Source organism: Heliangelus exortis, chromosome 3 (genome assembly GCF_036169615.1).
Source record: "Heliangelus exortis chromosome 3, bHelExo1.hap1, whole genome shotgun sequence".
NCBI classification, from domain to species: domain Eukaryota; kingdom Metazoa; phylum Chordata; class Aves; order Apodiformes; family Trochilidae; genus Heliangelus; species Heliangelus exortis.
The window spans coordinates 11,658,068-11,682,388 of NC_092424.1; the positions used below are offsets into that span (position 1 = coordinate 11,658,068).

Sequence of the window (24,321 nt, forward strand, 5' to 3'; positions counted from 1 at the left end):
GACCAGCTTCACATCTGCTGCTGGGCAAGCCAGCAGCTTCAGTAATGATTCAGTAATGACAGGAAACTGTACCATCCGATTAATTCAGTGCTGCTCATCTCTGTCTATGCAACTTCTGGAGAGTAAGCTAAATAGCTAAACCTGATCTCCAAGCATCTCATCCTGTAAATACATGCATTCTCTTTGAAACTAGTTGAATAGGAAAGACTTTTTCAAGTTATTAGGAAAGTTGTATGTTTTCATACAAACTGTCTCTTCATCTAGCTTTAAGCATACAGAAACTTCCCATAACGCAAGATAAGCATATTCTTTATGTATGGATACCAAATTATGCCTTATTTAATCTTTCCTCACAAATTTTGCTGGAAAAACACAAAATCACAGTCCTGCTAGACCAAGATTTAGTAAACAAAACTCGCACACACAAACTTACTGAATTAAAACCGATGTTTGCATAGCTAATTAACCTGCTGCTTTAAACCACTGTAGTAATTTAGCTGTGTAAACCACATACCAGATACTACTACAATTATGTTGCCAAAAGCTGATTTAAACTACAGTAGCACAAAACTACTCACAAGAAAAAAACCCACACACACATACACAAATCATTCATGGAGTTTTCAGTGACAGGTTGTCACTGTGACTTATAATGAGAATGTTCAGATCTTCTGAAGTCTAAACCACAATATTAATCTGAATGGTAGTTCAGAGTTTAAAGGTAAAGCATTAGTACTTCAAATATTTGACCAGACTGAAAGGAATGTCAATAAACACATTACTATTGGTCTTATTAAGTGGTGGGGTTTTTTCCTTTTTGTCTTCTTTCAGCAATAAATACAGAATTGACATAAAGACATAGTAGGTTTCAAAAAGACTAAATATTTTCTGACATATCTCCCTAAATGGGCTTCTGCACTTCTAAGAAACAAAATACATTACTAGGAGACTCAGCAGATACCACAAAAACATTACAGCTTAGGTTTACAAAATTTTTCAGCCATTTGCTACTGCTTCTCCTCTTCCTCCTTCTTCCAAAGAGAAGGAAAATCAGTTTGGTCTATACTGTCTTAACATTCTTCTCTGTACCTGGCAGGCCTTTGCGGTAATATCAGATGGTGTATCTTGGGAAAAAGCTGGCCTCAGAGCAGCTCCAACCTGTTGATACAAAGAAAAATTAAAATAATAGTGACACAGCATTCTTCACCTTGCTTAAGGCTCAAGCACATATACAGAACAATCAAGACAAAATGACAATTTTGGCATTATAGTTACACCCCATATTTATTCTTGCTGTCTAGCAGACATTTTCAACAGTATTTTTTTAACAACAACAAACCCCTAGCCAGATCTTCTGCTTGCCCATTGTCTTTTTAAGCTTCAACTACTTTTGTCAAGTATATAGTATAATCTTTCTCCTGTCAATGACTTTTCTTTTAATCATGGAAATATTACAGGTGCGATTTATGCTAGGGCTCAAGAAGCCAATTGATTTTTTGATGTCCAAAAGAATAACAACGAAAAATCAAATGTTTACGGTACAGTTTGCAACAAATTTCCCAACATGACAAGTGCTGACAGGAAAGCCTTTCAGGCAGTTTTTATGAGGCAGCATTTTTCTAGATCAAAAAGAACCAAGTAAAAAAGACAGAAGCAATGGTTACAGCATTACAGGAGGAAGAAGAAAAAGGGAGTAAGTGAAAAGGATAAAAAGCTGCCTTTAAAAAGTATTTGCAAAGATCCTGAAGACACAGTGAAGACAAAAGAGGTAGAAGAGTTAAGGTATGCAACAAAATAAAGCAATAATACCCCAAAATAAATCTTGAATTGCCTAGCTCCTATTCCTGTCCTTTGTACTTTTAATTTAAACAGAAATACACTAACTCCCAAGAAAACAGATTTATTAGATTCAATCTGGAACTGAATCAGCATTATTTTCCAATTCCTAATTCTACTAATGAAATGCTACTGTTGCCAAAAATTAAATGTAACTTGTAATATTTGGCTTTCAAGAATCAATAGCTAATGAAGTTTTACTTTCATCAGCTACTCAATTACAATAAATAGGAATAGATACAAAAAAAAGAAAATCTGAAAAAGTAAATACAAGAGTCTCTTCAGTATATTTTCACACACAAAAATCTCTTCATAAGTCTTTTGAAATTAAAAAATGTTTTCAAAGCTAATATTGGCATAAGTATACAATTTCCCAAACTTATAAAGGAGGTCTCACATTAGCCTGATACTGTTCCAGTATCACATGGCCTGGAAACTCTGGCTCAGGAACGGATGCAAATTTCTTGATAATATCTTCAAGAGCCTGAAGCCCTGCCATGCGTAACTGGTTGCTGTGATCGGTCGCAGCCATGAATGCCATTCGAATAAGGTCAGAGAGGTGTAGTACTAAGAAATCATCTTAGAACAAAACAGAAAGAATTATTTTGTAACTTAAAGGATAGCTAACATTTGTAACATTTTCCTCATTGCCAAGTACAAATTTTACCTATTCTTTTTTAAAGGTCAACGTTTAGGGTTTAGGAGAAATGAGAAAAGAATGTAACATTTTTCTTTTTTTTAATTCCCCTTAAAGTGATACAAGGACTTTTATTTCTAAGACAACCTTAAAAATTAAGCACAAGTTGAAACACAATTAAATATGTGATATGTAGAAATTGCACAGAATATATAAACATGGGTGAGTATCTCAGAAGAGATTAGAACATTTAGCAAAGCCAGTTTTAGTGATAACTCCAAAACCTACAGGAAATTGTCAAGGTGATTCCTATACTAGTCCCATGCCTACAGTGACCCCTGCTGATAAAAGAAAACCTTAGCAAGTTTAGACACCTATAAACTGAGTATGCCTGTAGCTGTTCTCCCAAAAGCCACATCCAAGGCTATAAGTAAGCAGCAGACAAGATGCAAAAAAGAATATATAATAAGGTATCTGAAAAGATTATTTACTTATTTTTTTTCTTACTCTCAATTTGAAATTAACACTGTTCAACTAATATGAAAATAAATTCTTTTAAAACACAATATCCAGGGTCACCAAAAAAACCTCACAAACTATGAAAGCTCTACTTATTTTCAAATCTCAAAGCAAAACCAAAAAAACTGCAGCTGAAACCTTTTCAGAGAGGATGTCAGTAAAGAAAGACAGGAGATCACCTAAAATCTACAAAGGGGTAAAGTCTGCACTTACTCTTTCAAACAACCACAAATTAAAAATAAAATATTTTGGAAGTTGAACCTGGGTATGATGCAGAAGTTTTCTGAGCTTTCCTTTTTACAATGCTACCAAATATACCTAGTTCACTTTAAACAAATTCAGTGCAGTAAATTATCAGGCTTATTATATGAAATCCTCTGCAGGACCCTACAGCAGTTATTTTCTCTACAACACAACACCATCTCAAAATAAACCTTCCTTCTTAGTCTTCAAACAGTAATTTTGGCCTCAAATCAAGTCAAAAACAAGATTCTCACCAAAAAAATGTACAGTGCTGGAACCACACTGCATCAAAGCAACACAAGCAAAGACTTGATAGATCTCCATATCACAACAGACACCTTCAACAACAGACACTGAAATCCACTAATCCTATGCATTCTAGGATGCTCAGGTTTGTGATATATGCACAAAGTCCTCAGAGGTGAAAGCAAACAATCACCGCACCGAGGACAGAAACCTCCCTCCCTCTTAGAAAAACATTTCTTCACAAAACAACTACATCATTTCTGACCTCTCAGTTCCAATCCTCTAACTCTTAAAAGTATCTTAAAAGCATGATATTTAAAACTAATAGTCATTACTCTCACAGATACCTGAAGAATGAACTTATCTATAAAGTCCATGCGTTACAACTTCCCTCCCACATCCCCCTCTCCACAACCAATGCCACAGCAATAATTACCTGGACTCACTTCTTTTTCCTTTCCTAGCATTCCTAAGGTTTGAAGATGCTGAAATAATCTCTGAAGTCCAATTCATTTCTGTCATTACAATAAACTCAGAAGCTGATCCCAGCTTAACCCTAAGGTGGAAATTTACTGCTTCTATTTCAGACTAGAGGAAAGGTTTCCAAATCTAAGGGTTTTTTTCCAAGCAGACCTGTCTGTCAGAATTTATCCCCTCTAGAAGCCCTCAAACTTGTGTTCATGGTACAGGAACTACAGTGGTTACATAGCTACAGGTTTTTTTACTTTTGCTGTCCATTTCCTTTGGTTTTAACCATTTGAAATAAAGGATAGCTGCTCATATTTTTTTCTTGGTTATATAATCTCAAACTGTAAAGAAGTGTTAAAATTTCTTTAAATTTCTTTAAAAACTAAAAACAGAAAAGCCATGCACATTCTGTAATTACTTTTTGGGTTTTTGAGTCGGGCTGAACGAGCCAGTGCCAGATCAAAGTGTGCCTTGTTGGCGTTCTCACACAGCATGATCACCCTGCACAGGCACTCTGCTGCAAACACACGGGTTGCCCAGCGAGGTGCTACAGAGGGCTTGGATTTATCCTCTTCACCCAAAGTGGTAAACATTGTGTCATCGTCCATCTCATCCTTCTTCTCTGATTCCTCATCCTTCCCTCCTCCCAAGGGAGCAGCAGTGCTCATATCTACAACAAAGAAAATTTGGAAAAAAACAAAAAAAACAAACAAAAAAAACCCCAATCAAAAACACAAACAAACAAACAAGAAAAAAAAAGACAAAAAAAAAAACCCAAACCAAACAAACAAAACCCACTTAAAATCCACAGAAGACAGCTAAGGACAGGCTCAAGCTTTTCCTTGGGTTCAGATTTGAAACAGACTAAATGCTCCGACAAACAACATTTGAAAAATGTAGAAAGGCATTTGTATATCAGTAGAAGAAATGCTTTTCACCTCTAATGTGGATTACATTACCCTTTGTTTGTCTTAGGTGATATTAAATAAATTCCTGTCATGCTTGCTCTCCACAGATACCAACTGTAGATGAATCTCATATCTAAATTTCTCAGCTTTGAAATTAACCTATTAAATTGCCAATAAACAACATAAGGTTATTACCAGGCTCAGAAAATTAAACAGCAAATTAAATTGAAAAACACTACAGAAGTCCATGCTATGGAACTGGTATTCAAGCAAGCAAGCAGTTAATAGCACCCACAACCATCCCTAACATTCAAAAAAATTCTTCTATTAAATGTGGCTATGAGATTTCATTTCAGAAAACAAAATTATTTTAAGGATCACATAGGCCCCTGCACAAAAAAAAAAAAACCAAAAAACCAACCAACCAAAAAAAAAACAAAACAAAACCAACCACAAAACAACAACCATCAAATCCAAACAGACAAAAAACCAACTCTCCAAATGTGCATGTACATTTCTACTATTCAGAAATGAGAACAGAAAATACCAATTGGTCTAAATTAGCAAAATGAACATAAAATATTAAAAGTTTTAATTTGGAAATGGTCAAAATACTGGCAATAATTAAATGAAGAAGAAATTATTGTAAGGGTAACTCACTCCCACTAAGTTATGTGTCATTTTTATTCTAAGGGAGCTGAAGAACCAAGGCATGCAATTATGACAAAAGTGGGCAATGGCAAATCAGACATGGATGAAGCCAATTCACAAGAGCATTTTGAGAAGGCATCCATGACTTTATGTGGCTGATGTGAGTTTCTGCTTAGAAAGCAAACCAGATTTTCTTTATACGCCAGTTAGTTGGCTCAAAGAAATTCAAAATCAAGTTGCTGGCTTAATAAAGTCAGAGAAATATGGTTCTTCCAGAGATTATTTAATCTCCTAATAAATGAATAAGAGATGGGACAGCCATTTTAAAAACTTTAAAACCCATCCAACATGAAATAAGAAGGAACACACTGATTGCAAACTCAGGAAATGAGATCTTTCTCACTGAGCAGATATATGGCAACTACACTGCATTAAGAAATCATTGGTAGCATTACTCATCAGTAAACAAAAAGCTGGCAATATTTAGAAAGAGCTTCAGGATGAACTCACATTAAGCCAATAAACAAGCATAAATGCAATGAAAATAATCAGAATCTGCGTCACAACCACCTTGCAAGCTGAAAAACAGGAATAAGGTCTCAGAGGACAAGATCAGTGCAAACAAGTCTGCAAAGCTGAACAAGCAGCAAAAGTTTTGTCACCATGGTAACCCATCATCACATACATAACTCACAAAACCTCATGAAAGAAAGCTCAGAGCATGTACAGCACTCTTCCTTCTGTGTGGTCCTGATGTGTAAAGGCTAAAAGTAGTATGTCTGTTTTCACTAATCTACTTAAATATCAAATAATAATCACACTGCTTCTCTTCATTAGGAATGGTACATTAAGGTAGCTAATTTTTTAATCTTAAAATCAGTATTTTAAAACTCAACCAAATATTGACAACTTTTTTCTAAGCAAGCATTAGTGCACTATCATCAAAATTCTACATACAACATAAGGAATGCCTAGGATAAAAAACAAGCTCCAAACAAATACTGCCAGAAGATGCTATTACTATGGATGTACTGTACACTCACCACTGGAAGCTGCAAGGACATCCTTACAAAGCATTAGCCAGTGAGAAAGGTTTTCTACTGCCAGTGAGGAAAGCATGTGTCCCAGAGTATCGTGGATATCTGAGCACAACTTCCGATCAGTCTCCCGATCCAACATTCCAAAAAGGACACCTTCCAGGCCTGTCTCTGTTATATTAACTCTCTGGTGCCGGGAATGAGCATCTCGCCGAGAACCCGCTCCTGGTGCAAAAGGATTTGTATCTGCAAAATGATAATGAGAACTCTTTTCTGAAATCAGTAATTCAGTTTTAAAGTTTGGAATAACAGGCTAGGTTTGGACATTGCGTATTTGTCTGTGTACAATTCAGGCAATAATACACCAAAATGTTATGTAATTTCTTCTGAATTAACACCAAAAAGATTTTAACAATTAATTTATTTTCTGCAAGAGAAATAAGACCTCCTACTATTATTCCCAAAGAAAAAATACTGAAAAAATTTAAATCTCTCTCTCGTCAAGATACATATACTAAATGAATTTGTAAAAAACCCTATTAGTACAGGGCTCTAGAGAATCTTCCCAGAGACATTTGCGTAAGCTCACGATTTTATGCTCATATGAAGACTGTGCTGATGAACTCTGACAGGCCTCCAATTTTCAGAATAAAATGATGCATATAAGAATTAAACCAGCCAGCAAATCCTAGCAGACATGCTGCTAACAGAATATAACACAACCAAATATGTCCATCAAACAGCATACAAATTAAATCAATTTTAAAGAGCAAGACTTAAAATACCAGAAAAACTGTAAATTGTTTTCATTGTATTACATTCCACTGTAATTGTTTACACTGTATATACACTATTCATTGTACTGATTGCCACTCTTAATAGGGCAAAGAAGTCTGAATTTTATAAAATAAAGTTGAATTCCATGTGAAATTCAAGACGTAAGCAAGGGTACAGCCAAATCATTAAGAGTGGGAGAATTTTAGACTTTTTTTTTGGTGTCTTTTCCTCCTCTGAAAACAAACCCTACATACGCACACATATTTGCACTCAACTGTTACAAAAAGGCCACATGAAAGAAGTACTTACTGATGCCACTGTTTTCTTTATCTCCAGCATTTTTTGCTAAGCTCATGGCATATTCACACACTTCTGCTGCTTCCCTCTGAGCGAGCTGTCGCAAACACGCAACTGCAGCCCGGCGAAGCAGCAAGTGGGAGCTGCACAAATGAACCTAAAATCAGAACCACTGAAAGTGAGTCAACTGCTGCTACCCCATATCAATAAATCAGCACTGATAAGGATTAACAGCATTCTAATTTTCAACTGTCTGCCCATGTATAAGCTGCTGGGTAGCAAGCTCTTTACAACACCTTGAGAGTTCACAAGTAAAAACTTCTTATAATGTACAAATGTGAATATTAAGTTGGCACACAAAGAACTGACAGCTGTTACCTCGCTAAAGAGATAACTTAAATACTGGAACTACGGAACCCATGTGATTCTAAACTAAATATACTTTCTAATCTGTTACTCTTTTCATAACTACTCAACCTCATATTCTGCTATAATGGTAAATCATGTTCTTTTAAGCAAAAAGCCATAATCATCTGCACTACATGGCTGCTATCATAAAAACTTTTACTCCAAACAGATTTTATAGCTTAAGTTATGGTAAGTTCCCCTCAATAGGACAGCTTCAGAGTTCTTTGCTAACTAACACTAGTTTCTAATTCCTTTTGTATCATCTCAAGTATGAGGCAAACATTGTTCTTATAGAAGAATTGTACATGGTCCCTTTTTTCCAGAGAGGAAACAGCTGCAGAGAGAACTGTATGCTTTTCCACAGTGGAAGAGATGAAAAGTGCTCTTTATTTACCCTGGGGAATTTGCTTTTAATAAACCAAATACACATTTGCTTTCTCAGTATCAGGTTATTATGTGGATGGAAATTCCTCTCCTAAATGAAAGGGTTGTATAGTTTATGAAGCAATTTGGCAGTGAACCTTATTCCACATATGAATATACAAGATTTTAGACCCAAAAAAAAAACCCCAAGCAGACCTTAGAGAATCTCTGAACACAACAAAGAGGTTGTTTTAATGGAATTAAAATATAGAACATTTTGGGGATTTAATTAATGTAAAGTGTTTTCCCAGTTTTAAGTTGCTAAAAAAACAACTAGTGGTTATGAAACCAATGCAGGAAGAAGAAATTAAAATTTATTGTGCAACTGTGTGGTTAAATTTTGATACCTGGTATGAATGCCATTCAAAAATGAGTTAGAAGGCAATAAAGAATTTGTTAATGGGTCAAGTAAGGCATACCTTGCCTACACACCTATGTATTAGCACTACAAAGATAAGAACGAGGCAATTCAGATGCAAACTTATAAATCTAAATATGACTTGAAAGTAAGAAGCATTAGAAAACAGAAGGAAAATAGCTTATATTTAGCAGAGGACCATAAAGGAATGGGAAAGAAAACCCTCGAAAAAGTTTTCAAAACTGCCATTCCTGTGTGAACTCTGTTGTCTGTAATATTACCCACTGGCACTTAATGAGCAAATGATTATAGGGATGGTTTCTGGTGTTGTTGATAGTATTCAAAGAAAAACAGCCAAGACTTTTTGATACATTGTAACTCTTTCATGATAAATGTGGAGAAGAAAAGTGAGAGGTTCTGGGAACGCAATGAACCCTCCAGAACCATGTAGAGTGTTTGAGGGAGCAAGGTGAGGGGGCAGGGGAGAAGCTTGTAACAAGGAGAAGATGCCCTAGAGAAAGTCTGGATGTCAGACTACAACAAGGTTCAAGTGTTGACATATGTAGGACTGCAATCCTTCAGGTAACACAGAATCATCAGTTTCACAAACATCAGCACAAAGAACTTTGTAAAACATCCAACAAACATTAAGGAAAAACTTTCCAAATTTCTCAGTACAGGGCTGCTGAACTTTCTAAAAATATTTTTTTTAAATACTAATAATTAGGGGGCAAAAAACCAAGCACACCAAAATACACACACACACACCACCTTTCCTCTTCTAGCTGTATTTGGTATGTTTTGGTTTCCAGCCTCTGCCTCACTTCAAAGCTTAAGCCAGGATTTGCTGACCAAACACTAATGGAGAGAGAAAGCAACACAAATAACAACAGCTCAAGAATTTCCACGTCAGCATCTACAGTGCCGATGGTGGTAAAATAAGTCCAAAATCTCCTACCTTTCCCCAACTCACTCATTTCCCTCTGCATACAATCAGGTGGAGGAAACAGCATGTCAGGACCTTTTTACTAAGTCATATTACATATAAGTGCTTGCTCTCTTGTGCTATCTACAGTGAAAGAAAATGAAACTATATGAATTCAACTTGGGCAGCATTCTGAAAAGATCCAAAATAGCCTGAGGACAGACGTCCTTTTATTGCACTCAAATGTGGCTTGCTTATTACATGTGAGTATCATTGACACCTTGCTAAGCTCTTTTGTCCTCTCTGCTAAGCACATACATAAAACTCAGAGAAACAAAAGGAATGTGCTTGTACTCACACAAAGACTGGGAACCAGACTGGACAGGTTGACATGCCGTGGTGCAAACATATGAAGCTGCTGAAGGCAGGAGATGGCAGCTGCCTGAACAAGTGAGTCTGAATGGTCTTGTGTGATTGCACATCCCACCAAACAGGAAGAACGGATTGTTGAAATTGTAGCTCCATTACCTAATGATGTAATATGATATCCTTAACACAGCAAAAGTTTTGTATGACAATTGTAGACCTATACCTTGGAGAAACAAGGATTTTTAATGATTCAAAGTTCACATATTAAAATGTAACTTTTCTACCACAGATTAGTCTTTACACAACTTCAAAGTGTTTCAATTATCACTTTTTTAGCTCAGTCAAACAATGTCTTGTCCAAATGAAATTTTGGATCAATGATCTTCAGTCAGAAATATTTTGAGAATACCCTCTCAGGACATGAAACCAGTAAAATTATAAGACTTTCAATTTTGTCTGTTTCGGTCTATACATACAGCCAACACTTCATGTACCAAAACATTTCTTAAAATATTAAGTAACATTTCAACTGGCATACATGTATGCAGCTTAATTTAAATTACTTGCTAATGATGAGCTGCACAGTTGTAATAGGACAAGCACTCAAAAAAACAGTATTTAATTTGAAAAATAATCCAATACTGTATTTTAACAATTAACTTGCCTTAGGTTTATAAAAAACACTGAATTATAGAAAAAATTAACATGCAGAAGACGTTCTACATGAGTTGATGTGTTTCTTTTTTAAGTTACTGGCACTTCAAATCAAGAGGTCAACACTCTGCAAGCAGATACACAAATTGACTTAAACCATCTAGAAATTTCTCATAGCTATAAATATAGGTTATTATTTAGAGTTAAAATTTCACTAGTGGCTGGCTCTCTGGCACTGCATCAAAGACCACTCCCTAAATATTCATAAAATTCACAGAAAACAAAATTATAAACCTGGGTCTTGCCACCCAAGACACGGAATTTCAGATATAGAGAATAAGATCTTGTCATGCCAAACACTCTGGGAAGGTACAGAGGTACAGTGATCTAAGAATACTGAGAATGAGTAGAAATGACTTATAGTTGACATCATTATCAAGCTTGCCATCAGTTAAAAATCATATTAATACCTGTTGAAAAATTAGAGGAAAAATGTAGTTTCTTGCCCCACCTATACACAAAAACAAAATGGCAAAATATGCAGCAAGGGTGCTTTTAATCTTTTACCTACCATTCAAATTTGCCATTAGCCAGGACACCACACATGACTGCAACTTCTTTATATACATCTCAAACAGCAGTCAGAAAGCCCCAAGCAGCTATAAACAGGATCAGAGTGAGGACACTTGCAAGACTGTTAACCCAATATGTCAACACACACACCCCTTCTGTTTGCAACTACAACAAACTAAAATGTCTTTTCTTCCATTTAAAATTACAACATATTCTCTTTATACTAGTTTGATTTTTTGTTTTCTCTTCAAATTCCCACTAACCTTGCAGTTCAGGCCCAACAGTAGTTATTATAGCTCCAAGACACCTTCCTAAGCACTGATGTACTTCCGTATGGGATGGTGGAACAGTTAAGAGCAGAGTAAGAACAAGAGAAAGTGTTGGCTCCACATATCCACGGTACATCGGTCCACTAGAATCTACTATCAAGGCAAGTGAATGGAGAGACCAGGTCTATAAAAAAAAAAAAAAGAATATTTTTCAGTAATATATTTAGGATTTAGACATGTTTCCTTAACATGTCTAGTTATCTATTCTGATTGCAGAGTGTTTCAAAGGTCTCAAGCAATCTTCTGGAAGTTTAAATATCTCTAGCATAGTCTTTGGCAATCAGGAGTTTTGGGGATAATGGAGATGAAGACGACAAAAAATTTGCATTAAAAAATGGTTAAGCACCCAGAGGAAGAGAAGTACAAAAACACACTCACTTCAAAAAAAGGAAAAAGAGTGGTCTTAAGACAGGAGAATGAATAATTCTGTTGGAAAACTGGATGTAAAGTCTAAAGCAAACAGCTGACAATATTCTTCAGTGAAGTCCTTTGACATTTCAGTATAAACTTATTTTCATGAGACATTAAGATTCACATGCATTTTCTAATTAATTTTCTTACAAATGGCATAAGTACTTCTACAGTCCTAACCACATGGTTGCATGTTAGTGCTTATCCTTTCATTCCTGCAAATATCCATTTGTTCCCATCCAGTTTCTGTGCACCCACACTCATATTATGAAGGATGAGATTTAAAAGCTCAGGTATTCACAGTGGCCTGATGACTTACACTGAACAGAAAATAAGGTAGAGAATTACACTGGCTCACCTGACAAGCAGACACTTCTCAGCCTGAATTAACACGACCCCTTGCAACCAGCTCCCTAACTGACAGATTATATTTCAATTGCAGTACATATATGGGATTTTGTACAATAAGAGCTTATAAGGGAAGTTCCACTTCCTTTATGCTCCCTGGCACATGCTGCATCCATATAATTTGGCTTGCATGTGACAAAATCTATTAAAGAAAATCTGGACAGGTAATATAACTTTTTATTTTAAACCTGAACACTCTAAGTTGTTTTTGGGGAAATTATGCTTTCTTACCTGGACTTCAGGAGAGGTTCCATCTTGTGCCAAAGCCAAGAGAATACTGACACTGGTTTTCAGATGCTGTCCAGAACCTATCCCACCAACATATCGATGGAGACAGCCCAGAGCCAAAGAATGGCCTGTTCTTGATACAACATCTCGAGCAGATTTTAACCTATCAAAGTTTAAATAAAATGAAATAATGTAATTCTCTAAGTTTGTTACAAAAAACTCTCAATACCTTAACAGTGCAAATGACTGGCAGAATTTTGCAAGCCATTTTAGAAGATCTTGTGAAGTGTTAACAAGAAAAGCAAAAACCATGTCCTTAATCTATATTACTAAAATAATATGTATACAAGGGGAAAAAATATGTATATTTAAGCCAAAAATTGAGAAACACATTGTCTTGGCAGAAAAATATGGGCCAGCAGGTAAGTTAAATCAATAGATAAACCACATTTTGAAGAAACAGCATTGCTATCACACAATTCCTATTACAGACATACTTAGTGTAATATGCATTTATTTATCTAAAGTAGTTTAGTCACACTCAAGTAACTTATCAAAAGTTATTCATAGGTATCATTTCATAGTAGTTTAACAAACCAGCTTTTATCCCTGGAAAAATCTCATAAAATAAATAAAAAAGAAAAAGCCTTTGAAAGTTTGTTTAATCTGCAGAATCATAGCAATCAAGCAGGAAGGGAATAATCAACATGGTATTTAGCAGAGGAATTTTCCAAACTACATTAAATTATCATTTTTTCCTTTTCTGAATCAAAACCAACTTACTTATCAAAACTGTATTGAGCCATTCTAGCAATGAAAGAGGCTTCTCCAACCACTTGAGCCATTCTGCCAAGTGCTTCACCTGCTGCACACCTCAAAATAGGGTTAGGATTATCTAGGGCACCCATTACCAGTGTCAGAGCAGATTTTCGCACTTCTTCTGGTCCTAATGTGCTTTTATTCTCAGCTAAACCCTAAATTAAAAAAAATAAGAAAAAACACATTTTGAAGCAAGGGACAACAAGAAGATATAAGACCAATTTTACTATAGCCAAGATCTTCGATTAAAAATAAGCATTTTACTTTTGTTTAAGTTTGTAGTCATTTATCCTAAAACATACTGGCTGAAAATATTTGAAACTCAAAATCAACAACATACTCAGTCTTTCATTTGCTAACACTCTACTGATTTCACACACAGGAAAACCTGTTGCAGTCTTTTTTATCGAAGGCATTACAGTGCTACATGCACCTTAGAGCTACTGAGCCTGAGATAGCTTTACACACACACAGAAAAAAAAAAAAAAAAAAAAAAAAAAAGAAAGAATATTTAAAATCTAACTGCAATTTCTCTTTCTGCCAGACAGGAAAACCACAGATGAGTTATGTTTCTGCAAGACTCAGTTAAATAAAAGACATTTTAGGTACATGAAAATATTTTTTTCTTATTATTTGCATCTTTGAAAACAATTTTACAGCCTGTTGTATGAATGTTCTACAGAACAGTATTACTAAACACTGCTTCTGCAGCTTCTTTGGTATTTCATTACTAGCACATCCTGAATTGATAGCATGAGGTGTAGATGAAGCATAAAGAGTTGGTACAGAAGAGATGTAACTGAAGTCAGCGGGACTGGGCAAAAGCATAGAGAATTTGATGCAGTATCAGGGAGACTTAAAAAGGAAAAATTGAGATTTCTAAAAAAGTTACCCAATCTATTTTTTTGTTTTTGTTTCTACAAGCTTCATTTGCACAATACTCAATGACGTGAGGGCGTTTTTTGAGCATAAATGACAAAGTATTTAACCTATGAGTGCAAAGAAAACTGCACACTTGAAAAAGACCGAAAAAAAAAACCCATAAACCCCCCCCCCCCACAACAAGTAAGTTTGAACACCACAGAATGCTGACTACATGAACCTCATCTATACTCCATACTAATACATTCAGAGCTCACACTAATATCTGAAAAAAACTGTTATTTTCAAACATTTGAATGTTTAAGTGGTAACTTCAGTAGCATACTTCTAACAGCCTATTGTTTCACATACAAATTGATGAGCTAAACTGCTGAACTTTGGTATCCTTTACAAGTTTACAATTTTTACCTTCAAGGCACTAAGAACAGCAGTAAAGATATTTAGCTGCACAGCTTGCTGGCGAACACCTTTAGCCTGCTTGACACATTCAGCAAAGTGATCCAACATCTGTAATCTAAAATAAAGGAAAGAGCATAATTTAAGTGATACTCTTTAAAAATACAAATTAAAATACAGCTGCTAAAAAAAAAAAAACACACAACAGAAGGGCCTTTTAAGTTCAGTCACAGAATTTACAATTCAGGGCCTGCAGAAGGTAATCACCTTAGATTAAAAAATTAGAGTTATTCTGAACATAATTTCCCTGGTTTTTTTAACTAGTCCTCTAACACCTATTATTCTTTCTGAAGGTAACACTACCAAGAAGAAGTGCATCATCATACAAGTTTGGCAATGTAACTAGAAGCTATGAGGACAACAGTGGAAAAATGCTGCCTGTTCACTACCATTCCAAACAGTGTTACCCTCCGTATTCTCATAACTGTTTCTATTGTTTTCCCCCTGTAATCTCAATTTTGCTCCCATTTAACCATGGCAGAAAGTGTTACTGAGCAGAGGAGTAATCCTTAGAAGATACCAAGAACAGAAATTTAATGAACAATCTGCATTCTTAACTACTCATCAGTTCCCCAGCCAAATCTTTCCATACCTAAAAATCACTGCAAGATGGCCTCAAGACTACACTGTACTTACTGCAAAATGAGACTCACTGCTATGAAAAAACTGTTCCCATCAAGATCATACTGAAAGATAATTTTACTTTGAAAGGCATTTTAGAGATGTTTTCACTCTATGCTCAATAACAAATTATCTAAACAGAAGGATTGTAGTGCTGATAACTCATAACTCTGCAAGGGTAATGTGGAACACAAAGGGAAATAAGCTGAATTTCATTCCTTCTTTTTCATCATGCATAAAATAATTTTCTGAGTATAAATCAAATGGTCTTACTAGTTGTAGCTAAATGAAATTCAATGGATGCCACCGCTATGTTTTCAAGTTAATTTGAAGTTGATTGTAATGGACAATTTGGCATGAAATTTTGGTTGCAGATATTACTACTGTTAAATGCAGTAAAAGGAGAGAAGAACGTAGCCTCCACTTATGAACCCAAATCTTCAAAAGTTATAAAACTGGAGGAAGGGAATCACTTTATCTCTAAACTGAGTAAGACACATTCTGGAATCCTGAGACACAACGAATAACAAATAATGAGTTCTGAATTTGAAACAGTTCTTAGGCCAAGAAAAAAAATCCAAAACATAATATTGTCCAGAGAAAAAGGCATTAGATTCTGAAATTGATCACTGATGTAAACTGACCTATGTTTGTAAGAGACATGAGGAAAAACCACACCAAAGAGAGCCACAGATGCATCAATGACAGACACTCCCAAAGGAAGAGGACCGGGTACAGCTTCACCAGCAGGGATGCGCAGATAAATAGAGGATGGATCATGTTCCAAAGCACCACTTCCAGACGCGCTGTTGGGCTGAAGCTGCAAAATGCCACATCCTATGAACACCTCTGAAAATACCTTCAGACATAAAACTTGAAAGAAGTGATAACCAAAAAAAGTATGCAGTAGCTTAGAAAGACAAAATAGCTTACAAGCAGTTGACAGCAACTGCAGTGTTCCCCTGCACATGCACACTGGCATATACAAGGAAGCTAAATCCCAGAGGATCAAACAGATGGATAAATGTATCACCTATCACTCCTGCTAGCAAGAGATGGAAACTATAGAAAAGTACATTAGTTGTGGTATTAATAGTAGCTTCTGAATCACTGACCAGAAAGTGGTGTTTCAGAAGAAAAGGTTATTCGTTCACTGTCTGTATGAGCACCGAGGTAAAAAACAAACATTAAATTATCAGTTTTGTCTGTAATCACTGCCTACAAAGAAAGATTTAGAAACAGCACAAAAAATATTAATATTCCTATCACCATGAAAATACTTCCTAACTGCCATTCTTTCAGGAAACACAGTTTAACAATCACCTGTTTCCTCTGAAGAAAACCATATTTCTGTACCACGTTAATTATTTAATCATGAAACAAAATTAAAATCTAGTAACTCCATATTCTTCTTAAAAGGTCAGAAAACATTTGAGATCCTAGTATCACTCAAAAATAAAATGTGACCAAGCATTAGAGAATCCTGTGATGCACTATGAGGCTTCAGCTGCCAACAGTGACTCTGGTTTACAGGTTAGAGTTAAAAGGAATAAATCAATAAATAAATAAACAAACAAACAAAACAAACCACCAAACACACACACACAAAAAATTGTATATATAGAGGGAGTGGGAGGAGCATTCCAGAAAACTCTGTGGACTGAGACTGTACTCTCAAAGTCTACCAAGTCCACCACAACAAATAAAGGAGTTTTATAACCCCCTTTTTTTTTTTTATTAGCTAGGCTTGGGCAGAGGAGGCATTTTCATCAGCTTTCGCCTTCTTCACAACCCAAGGAATTTCAAGAAACTGCATTGCAAATTTTATTATGGCAACGCTGATATTTTGACAGCAGTTTGATTATAAAACTTCAGTGGAACCTACATTTCTCCTGTTTCAAAAAAATAAATGAGAACCGCTATAACAGGAAGGGGACAGGGAGAAAATGGAAACACTACTTTGTCTTAAAGAAATTATGTTAGTTAACTAGTTAGAACACTTCCCCCAGAAAATGACAGTGCAGATAATACATTATTGTTCTGGCTCTTTATTACCTGGTCTTCAATTGACTTATGATCTGTTTCCTGCAGCCAAGAGCCAAGAAGTACACTATCATCATAATGACAGAGAGACCTTAGGAGTGATGTGGTTGTATTAGCAGAGTTGTCTGTCAAAGTGAATTCTGCTACCAACTCTCGAAGAAGTGCATTAAATGATCCTAAAAAGACATTAAAAAAAAATAATTGCTACCCCCGATCCAAAACATTTAAGCTAGAGATAAGAAGTTACAAATGAAAGCATGTACCATTACCTCGATTTTACAGGTAGCAGAAAGGCAGAAAAGCAAATCTGACAAGACTAAAGGTGAGAGCAAAAATTCTACCAGAAGCTTGGGCCCCCAAATTCCAGACCAACATTCAGTTCTAAGCAACAGATCAGGCCATCCCTTCCAGGATGACAATCCAGATTTTGCAAAAATTTGTTCATCCATGTGATCACATAAACTGAATGGACAAATTAAAAGCAAACAAAAACCAAAAAGTTAATCTGCCAGATCAGGTGAGAGTGCCTAGGAATTTAATAATAGTATAAATCTGTCTAATAGATCAAATCAGGTTTAAAGAGACAGACACCACCTGAAATCTAAACTAAATTTTCATTCTCGTATCTGTCCTTTGAGTACATCAAGAAATTACGTTCTCTACCTTTTAACAATGGCATAAAACACCTTAATTGAATTTCAGAACAAAATCTCCACAACCTCTCAATCCTATAGATAATAAAAATACAGCAATACAATAATATACATAGTCTGTAGTTACACTGTCAAGATGACATACAGAAGTTCCCTGCTTACTGCAAGGAAGGTGGACTAGATAACCTTTAGAGGTCCCTTCCAACCCAAATTATTCTAAGTTGAGAAATACAGTACAAAACCCTTAGAGATTCCCAGTATTCTATTTTCAATATTATATCTGCTTTAAAGGCATGCACTAAAAGAACATCAAAAGCAGTAAGTTGAATTTTTATTTAGATAAACATTTATGTACCTTCATATGTCTTTGGAGGTAATAAAGCCAGTATATCATACAGCCTTAAACGGACCATAGCTGCACTGGCTTTGAGATGAGCTCCGTGGGCCTTAATTACTGATGGAATGCTACAGGATCAAAAGGAGAGAGACAGAGAAAACCATAGCAATTACTGGAAAGAGGACTTTCAGGGGTTTTTTTTCTCAAGATGTATCTGTAGCCAAGACAAGAAAACAGTGTTCAGAAAAGTACTCCAAGAAACATAACTACCAGTACATTTTCTGAGATAATTGTACAGAATAAAGTTTTTTTAAAAAAACACACACTGCTATAAATCAGACATGTACCTCCTCTACTATCTAGGGGAGAGGGGGGGGCAGAAGGGGGAGAAACAAAACCACAAAATCCAAACCAAAGCTGCTGTTGTTCATTTTGTTTTGGTTGGCTGGTTTTTATCCTGTAAAATGTGTAAAGCCTTTTCATTATTATGATTCCTAAAAGGAGAATTTACTGATTACTATCTAGTATAACAGTATCTTAGTTTTCTCATTTCTTGCACAAGGATAAGAAAATCATTAAATTCAAAAACCTCACTGAATTGGAAATCCAAAACACAGCTGACAAAAGTTACCACAGTAGGCCCTTCAACACAGGTTCTGCAATAATATACTTTCACAAAGCCAACGGCCATAAATACAATGCTTCTAAGTTTTTTGTAACATGGACAAGCAGTGACAGTTCAGTACTAGGTCAGAATACAAATTAAAACATTTGCAGGTGCAGGAAATAGGTGGATAACAAGGAAAAACTGCCTACTTACTGTGACATCATTGTCATGGCACATTCTATGGGTGTCATCAATTTCCTGATCACATCCTCAGTAAGGAGCTCAGGACAATGAGCAACAAAACTTCTCATTGCTAATAACAAAAAAATTTAATTTAAAATTTTACTGAAACGAACAAATATAAAGCATAGGTAAAATAAACATCCTATGAGAATATCAAGAAGGCAGCAGTTAAAAATATATATTCAAAGACCATGTGACCTGTTCATAAAACTAAATACCAAAACCAGATCACAGTGGTGAAAATCTGACACAGCTTAACCATGTTCAAAGAAATCAGACAAGTCACGAAAGTTTTCTCTGTAATACCTGGGATCAGATTTTGGCTTGCTGTGCACACGTGGTATCAAAGTTTGAAGTTCTTACCACACAGAGCTCCAGCACGGCCTTCCAGTGTTACTTGCCAGGTGAAAGAATCTCCTCTTGCCTTCTCTGCTTCCAGCTCCTTCAGAGAACGTGGAAACACGTTTCGCCACAGTAGCAACATCTTAGGCAGATGATACCGAACAACTGAAGGACCTATGCAAACAAAAAATAAAGTAACAATATTATAAAAACTTGTATTTAATAAAGTGTGAAAAAGCCACCATGAAGGTTTTTGCTCTTTAACTTACTTTCCTCTTCTCTTCCGTTTCTCCCTACTTGAAAAATGAAAAACAAAGGCAATTCCTTCTTGCTTTGAGATTGAAAGTGTGGCAAATGAATAGAATGGATAAGTCTATTTGTTGATACCTGCACTAAAACCAAGAAACATGCAATTCTATACATTGCCAAGTAATACGTAACCACTGCCAACTGCCTTTTTACTACCTTTTTATTCTGACTTCTAATTTGTTTTTTATATCATTAGTTTGAAGACAAACTCTTTAGTCTATCCTACCTTGTTCATACGAGTAGAAAAATAACTGGCTGTTACTGATTATGTGACTAGTTTAATGCTCAAGCTTAAAGAAAACTTGAAAAAGCTCCAGAAGATCCAGTGGGGGCACATTAAAAATATTTTGGACAAGGACAACCAGAACAGTGCTACACTGCTAAAAAAAATATTACCATAAGCTGGCAAAAAACAAACAAATAAATAATAATAAAAAGGTGATATTATTTTGAGAAGCAAGATGAAACACAAAATGGCATTTCTCAGAGATCAAAATACTGCAGAATTCAGCAGAACTGTATCATGTTTTCCAGCATAAAAAAAGACCCTAAATAAAAAAGGGTCTGCCAAGGAGACGAGCTCCAGGCACTACCAGGGAGCAGCCTGGCAAGGGTGGGGTCCCTAGGCAGGCAAACATCAGGCATGGCAGTTTGAACAGGAGGGCACCAACAGCCTGACAGCTCAGCTAGGAAGTAATGGTAACCACTCAGCAGAAACCCATACCATCCTTGAGCTCTGCACCCTCCAGATGCATCCCACCACTGCTGATGCAGCTTCCCAGATGGAGCTCTCATAGGAATAGGTAGCACCTAGGCATCAGGCTGCAAGGTGTGCCTTGCACTCAGGTGATGTGGGATAGCAGCTGTGAGCACACCTGTGGGAGGTGTGCCCAGGTAAAGAACTCCTCTGCTTACTGATAGAGCTCAGGGAGGAGGTAAGCAGGTTGAGGGCCATCAGGGAATGTGAGAGAGAAATAGATTCCTGAAGTCACAACCTGCCTCCCATGACAGAAACCCAGCATAGAGAGCTCCTGCTACAGAGAGCTTCGCATCCTCTCTCCACCCAACATTCTGAATGTGATCAAATATTTCTGCACTAGACTGATTACACAGAGGCCATTTGCACAGTGGACAATCTGAAATGTCAGTCAAGCATTAAAATAAAACAAAAGGCAACTGTTTTTACAAACCTAAAGTCATAAGTGCCCCAAGTAAAAGCCATCCAGCCTGAGTCCTCTGCAAGGAGAGTCTGCTGTTCTGTGCAGCAGTTCGTAACAGATCCTCAGCAATACTGACCACCATCTGCACCAAGGACAAACAACAATGTACTCAAAAAAAATAAATTAAGCCACTGCAGGCTATTGCTACACATCCATCCTTATAGACTACATATAAAGGTGTTCTCAAATCATTAAAATTGACCTTCCATAAAGAACAAATGCATATTACATTTAAGGCAGATCGTTAGTGGGTTGCTTATAACAACCAATATTATCTTCAACTATTATTCATTAATATGTCAAATAACAATGCAAAATTAAAAGACAGAGGGGAAAAAAGCTAGTAGGTATCACTGACACTATAAACACATTCTGTCCACTTTCAATAATGCTTTAACTTGCTACTATGTCACAAATTTTGCAAAGCTATTAGCTTCTAGACCAAAAGGTATCTTAGAGCATAATCAGAGATGAAACATTTATTGCCTCACCTTTCCTTTGGCGTGAGGAATACCTAAGGGACACTGATGCACACCACCTAACAAAGCAGCCATTGCAAAACTGTAGCCACTAACAGCTTCAGGGGAAGTCTTCAGATTGTTCAGTCTTTCTGCACATCTGTCTAAAAATGGAGTCAACTGAAAAGGCAATGCCACAGCTACACAGCGCAGGCACCACGCAGCTGCAAGTCGAGCAGCCATGCTGGGATGAAGAAGAACTGAAGTTACTGTCTCCAACAGACCTACAACAGCAAAGAGAGGTTACAAAGTTATGATGTGCCTCTTGACACAGAGAAGTAGACAAGTAAACTAGATCAATATTAAACAGCAAATATGAATATTAAGAAAGCCAGAGTTAAAGTACTTGATTTCCTAACTTTGCCTTTTTCCTTTGAGAGAGTCAGAAGTCCACAGACAAATTAGCATTATGCTGCTCTACATCAGGTTTTACCAGCAAAGCTGGAGCTGCCAGAGCTGTACACTGACTGCTCCTACTTGAACAACTGAAAAGAGGCAGTAACCCTATATAAGAGAAGAGGCACTGGATGACAGCCCAGTCCTACAATCTGCCCACCTTTTACACAGACTGGCAATAAGAAAGCAGAAGTAAGACTGATTTTCAGTTTTGCTTCACGTTGCAGACAATCACATGCTATACATATACAGCAGAAACTGTTGTACTCAGCTTTTGAAACTGTGCTGTCTCTCCTGCATCATTCTATACTTTCCAAACCTCCATGCCTAGCTAATCCTGCTTTCTAACTGTGAGCTCTTCAGTCCAACCTATCTCCACATCAACACCTTCCTTAGTCCAGACCTCCAACCTTATAAAAGTTCCTACTTCAAAGAACCCACTGCTGCCTTGTCTCTTGCCTTCTCAGTAGCTGGAGAACAACCTGTACCTGCTTAACTTCATAGCAGCTCTCTCAAACAACACTGTGATACAATCTTGTCTGTTCACATAGGAACCAAGGAATAATGGGTTTAAACTAAAACACAGGAAGTTCCACCTCAACATGAGGAGAAATTTATTTACTGTGAGGGTGATGGATCACTGGAACAGGCTGCCCAGATAGGTTGTGGAGTCTCCTTCTCTGGAGACTTTCAAAACCCATTTGGTTGCATTCCTGTGTGGCTGGCCCTAGGTTATCCTGCTTTGACAGGGGTATTGGACTAGATGATCTCTAGAGGGCCCTTCCAAGCCCTAACATTCTATGATTCTATGATTCGTGCGGGGTACAGCAGAATAAACCTGAATTAAATCTTCCCCACCCAACAGTTGAACAAAATCTGTATGAGAAAAATGCCATGTGCATCAATACAACAATCTACATAAAGAAACATCTACAGGAGCTTGTGCTTCCATTGAAAAAAACACAGGCATCCACAAACCGAAAAAAACTGAAAAATGCACCACTACAGTACAAACATAGACACATACAAACAACCAAGATGAAAATGCCACAGAAACCCTAGTGAGCTTAAGCCAACTAACTAGCTTTCCAAAATGGGACTATCCACAGCTTCATCTGACAAAATACTCACTTATAAAACCCTTATCAATGTTAAAAGTCACAATTTTCCTCACCCTAAAAAGAGCTTTGGGCAAACTTCCATCAAAATAGCTGCTTAACATTTTGTCACACTTGGAACTAAAGTTAGGGTACTAAATATGATGAGCTGGACAAACTTAGCTACCTGACATAGTACATAGAGTGTCAGTTTCATCCATTTATTTCTTATGCAATAATTTATTCTTTAACTAGAGTTAACAATATTTCATGTTAATTGCTTAAGTGTCTAATTTAATCTATTTAAATTAATTTGCCTACCAATAGATGGTTCCTGAATAAGAGGAGATGCAGTGGCATTCAGACTCTGAACCAGACTTCCCAGTTCCTGGAGGGCACACACCATTACATGCTGACTTGCAGCTACATCGGCAGCTCCTGATTTATTTTCACTGTTAGCATCATTCACAACTGCTTCTGTAAGAAAGAAAAGTATCTTGCTTAACTACCATATTAACTGCATAACTTTAATTATCTTTAAGTTCATAGATCCTACTGCATGTTCCTTCTCCTATGCAATATCCCAGAAGCAGCAACTGCCACTTCAAAGAAAAGGGACTTCAGTATCATCTTAATGTTTATATTCCTATTACAGCAAAATTTAGAAAATCACCCCCTTCATACAAAGGGAAGCAATCATTATCAAAGAAATATCCACCTAATTTATCATTAAATTAATCAGAAATGTTTAAAAATGAAACATTCCTTTGCATCCTCCAAATACACTGTGAAATTTCCTGCAACTTTGACAAGATGGAAGAGGGAGGAATTTCCACAACGGTTTCATCTCAGAAGCAGCATTTCCATTAGATTTCTGTTTCCTGGAAGTAACACTTATTGATATCAGAACCCTTTTAAGGTTCCACACCTACCCTGTCAAGCCAAATCTATCCTATCAAAAAATAGTTACGAGAAGAACCTGCAAAAGTTTAAAAATCAATTCCATTTCCATATGTTAACACATTACTTTAAACTCAAATTAGAGGGCAGACAAAAAGGAGAGGAAATAAATG

General features: G+C 36.4%; 1 protein-coding gene across 2 annotated transcripts in view; it reads right to left on the reverse strand.

Annotated features, from left to right (window-relative positions):
- HEATR5B (HEAT repeat containing 5B) overlaps positions 1 to 24,321 on the reverse strand; it is a 55,045-nt gene that overhangs the window by 20,510 nt on the left and 10,214 nt on the right. For both annotated transcript variants that reach the window (XR_011724936.1, XM_071739164.1), the window contains exons 9-26: positions 23,570 to 23,725; positions 21,729 to 21,979; positions 21,208 to 21,319; positions 19,730 to 19,882; positions 19,337 to 19,436; positions 18,535 to 18,644; positions 17,539 to 17,702; positions 16,128 to 16,303; positions 14,815 to 14,920; positions 13,489 to 13,679; positions 12,709 to 12,868; positions 11,593 to 11,782; positions 10,092 to 10,261; positions 7,632 to 7,776; positions 6,552 to 6,791; positions 4,368 to 4,619; positions 2,234 to 2,415; positions 1,090 to 1,158 (exon numbers count right to left, since the gene is read on the reverse strand). Coding sequence is in view for 1 of the 2 variants with exons in the window: in XM_071739164.1 (XP_071595265.1) it covers positions 1,090 to 1,158; positions 2,234 to 2,415; positions 4,368 to 4,619; positions 6,552 to 6,791; positions 7,632 to 7,776; positions 10,092 to 10,261; positions 11,593 to 11,782; positions 12,709 to 12,868; positions 13,489 to 13,679; positions 14,815 to 14,920; positions 16,128 to 16,303; positions 17,539 to 17,702; positions 18,535 to 18,644; positions 19,337 to 19,436; positions 19,730 to 19,882; positions 21,208 to 21,319; positions 21,729 to 21,979; positions 23,570 to 23,725 (2,927 nt within the window). In the remaining variant the exon portion in view is untranslated. The remainder of the gene's footprint in view (positions 1 to 1,089; positions 1,159 to 2,233; positions 2,416 to 4,367; positions 4,620 to 6,551; positions 6,792 to 7,631; positions 7,777 to 10,091; positions 10,262 to 11,592; positions 11,783 to 12,708; positions 12,869 to 13,488; positions 13,680 to 14,814; positions 14,921 to 16,127; positions 16,304 to 17,538; positions 17,703 to 18,534; positions 18,645 to 19,336; positions 19,437 to 19,729; positions 19,883 to 21,207; positions 21,320 to 21,728; positions 21,980 to 23,569; positions 23,726 to 24,321) is intronic.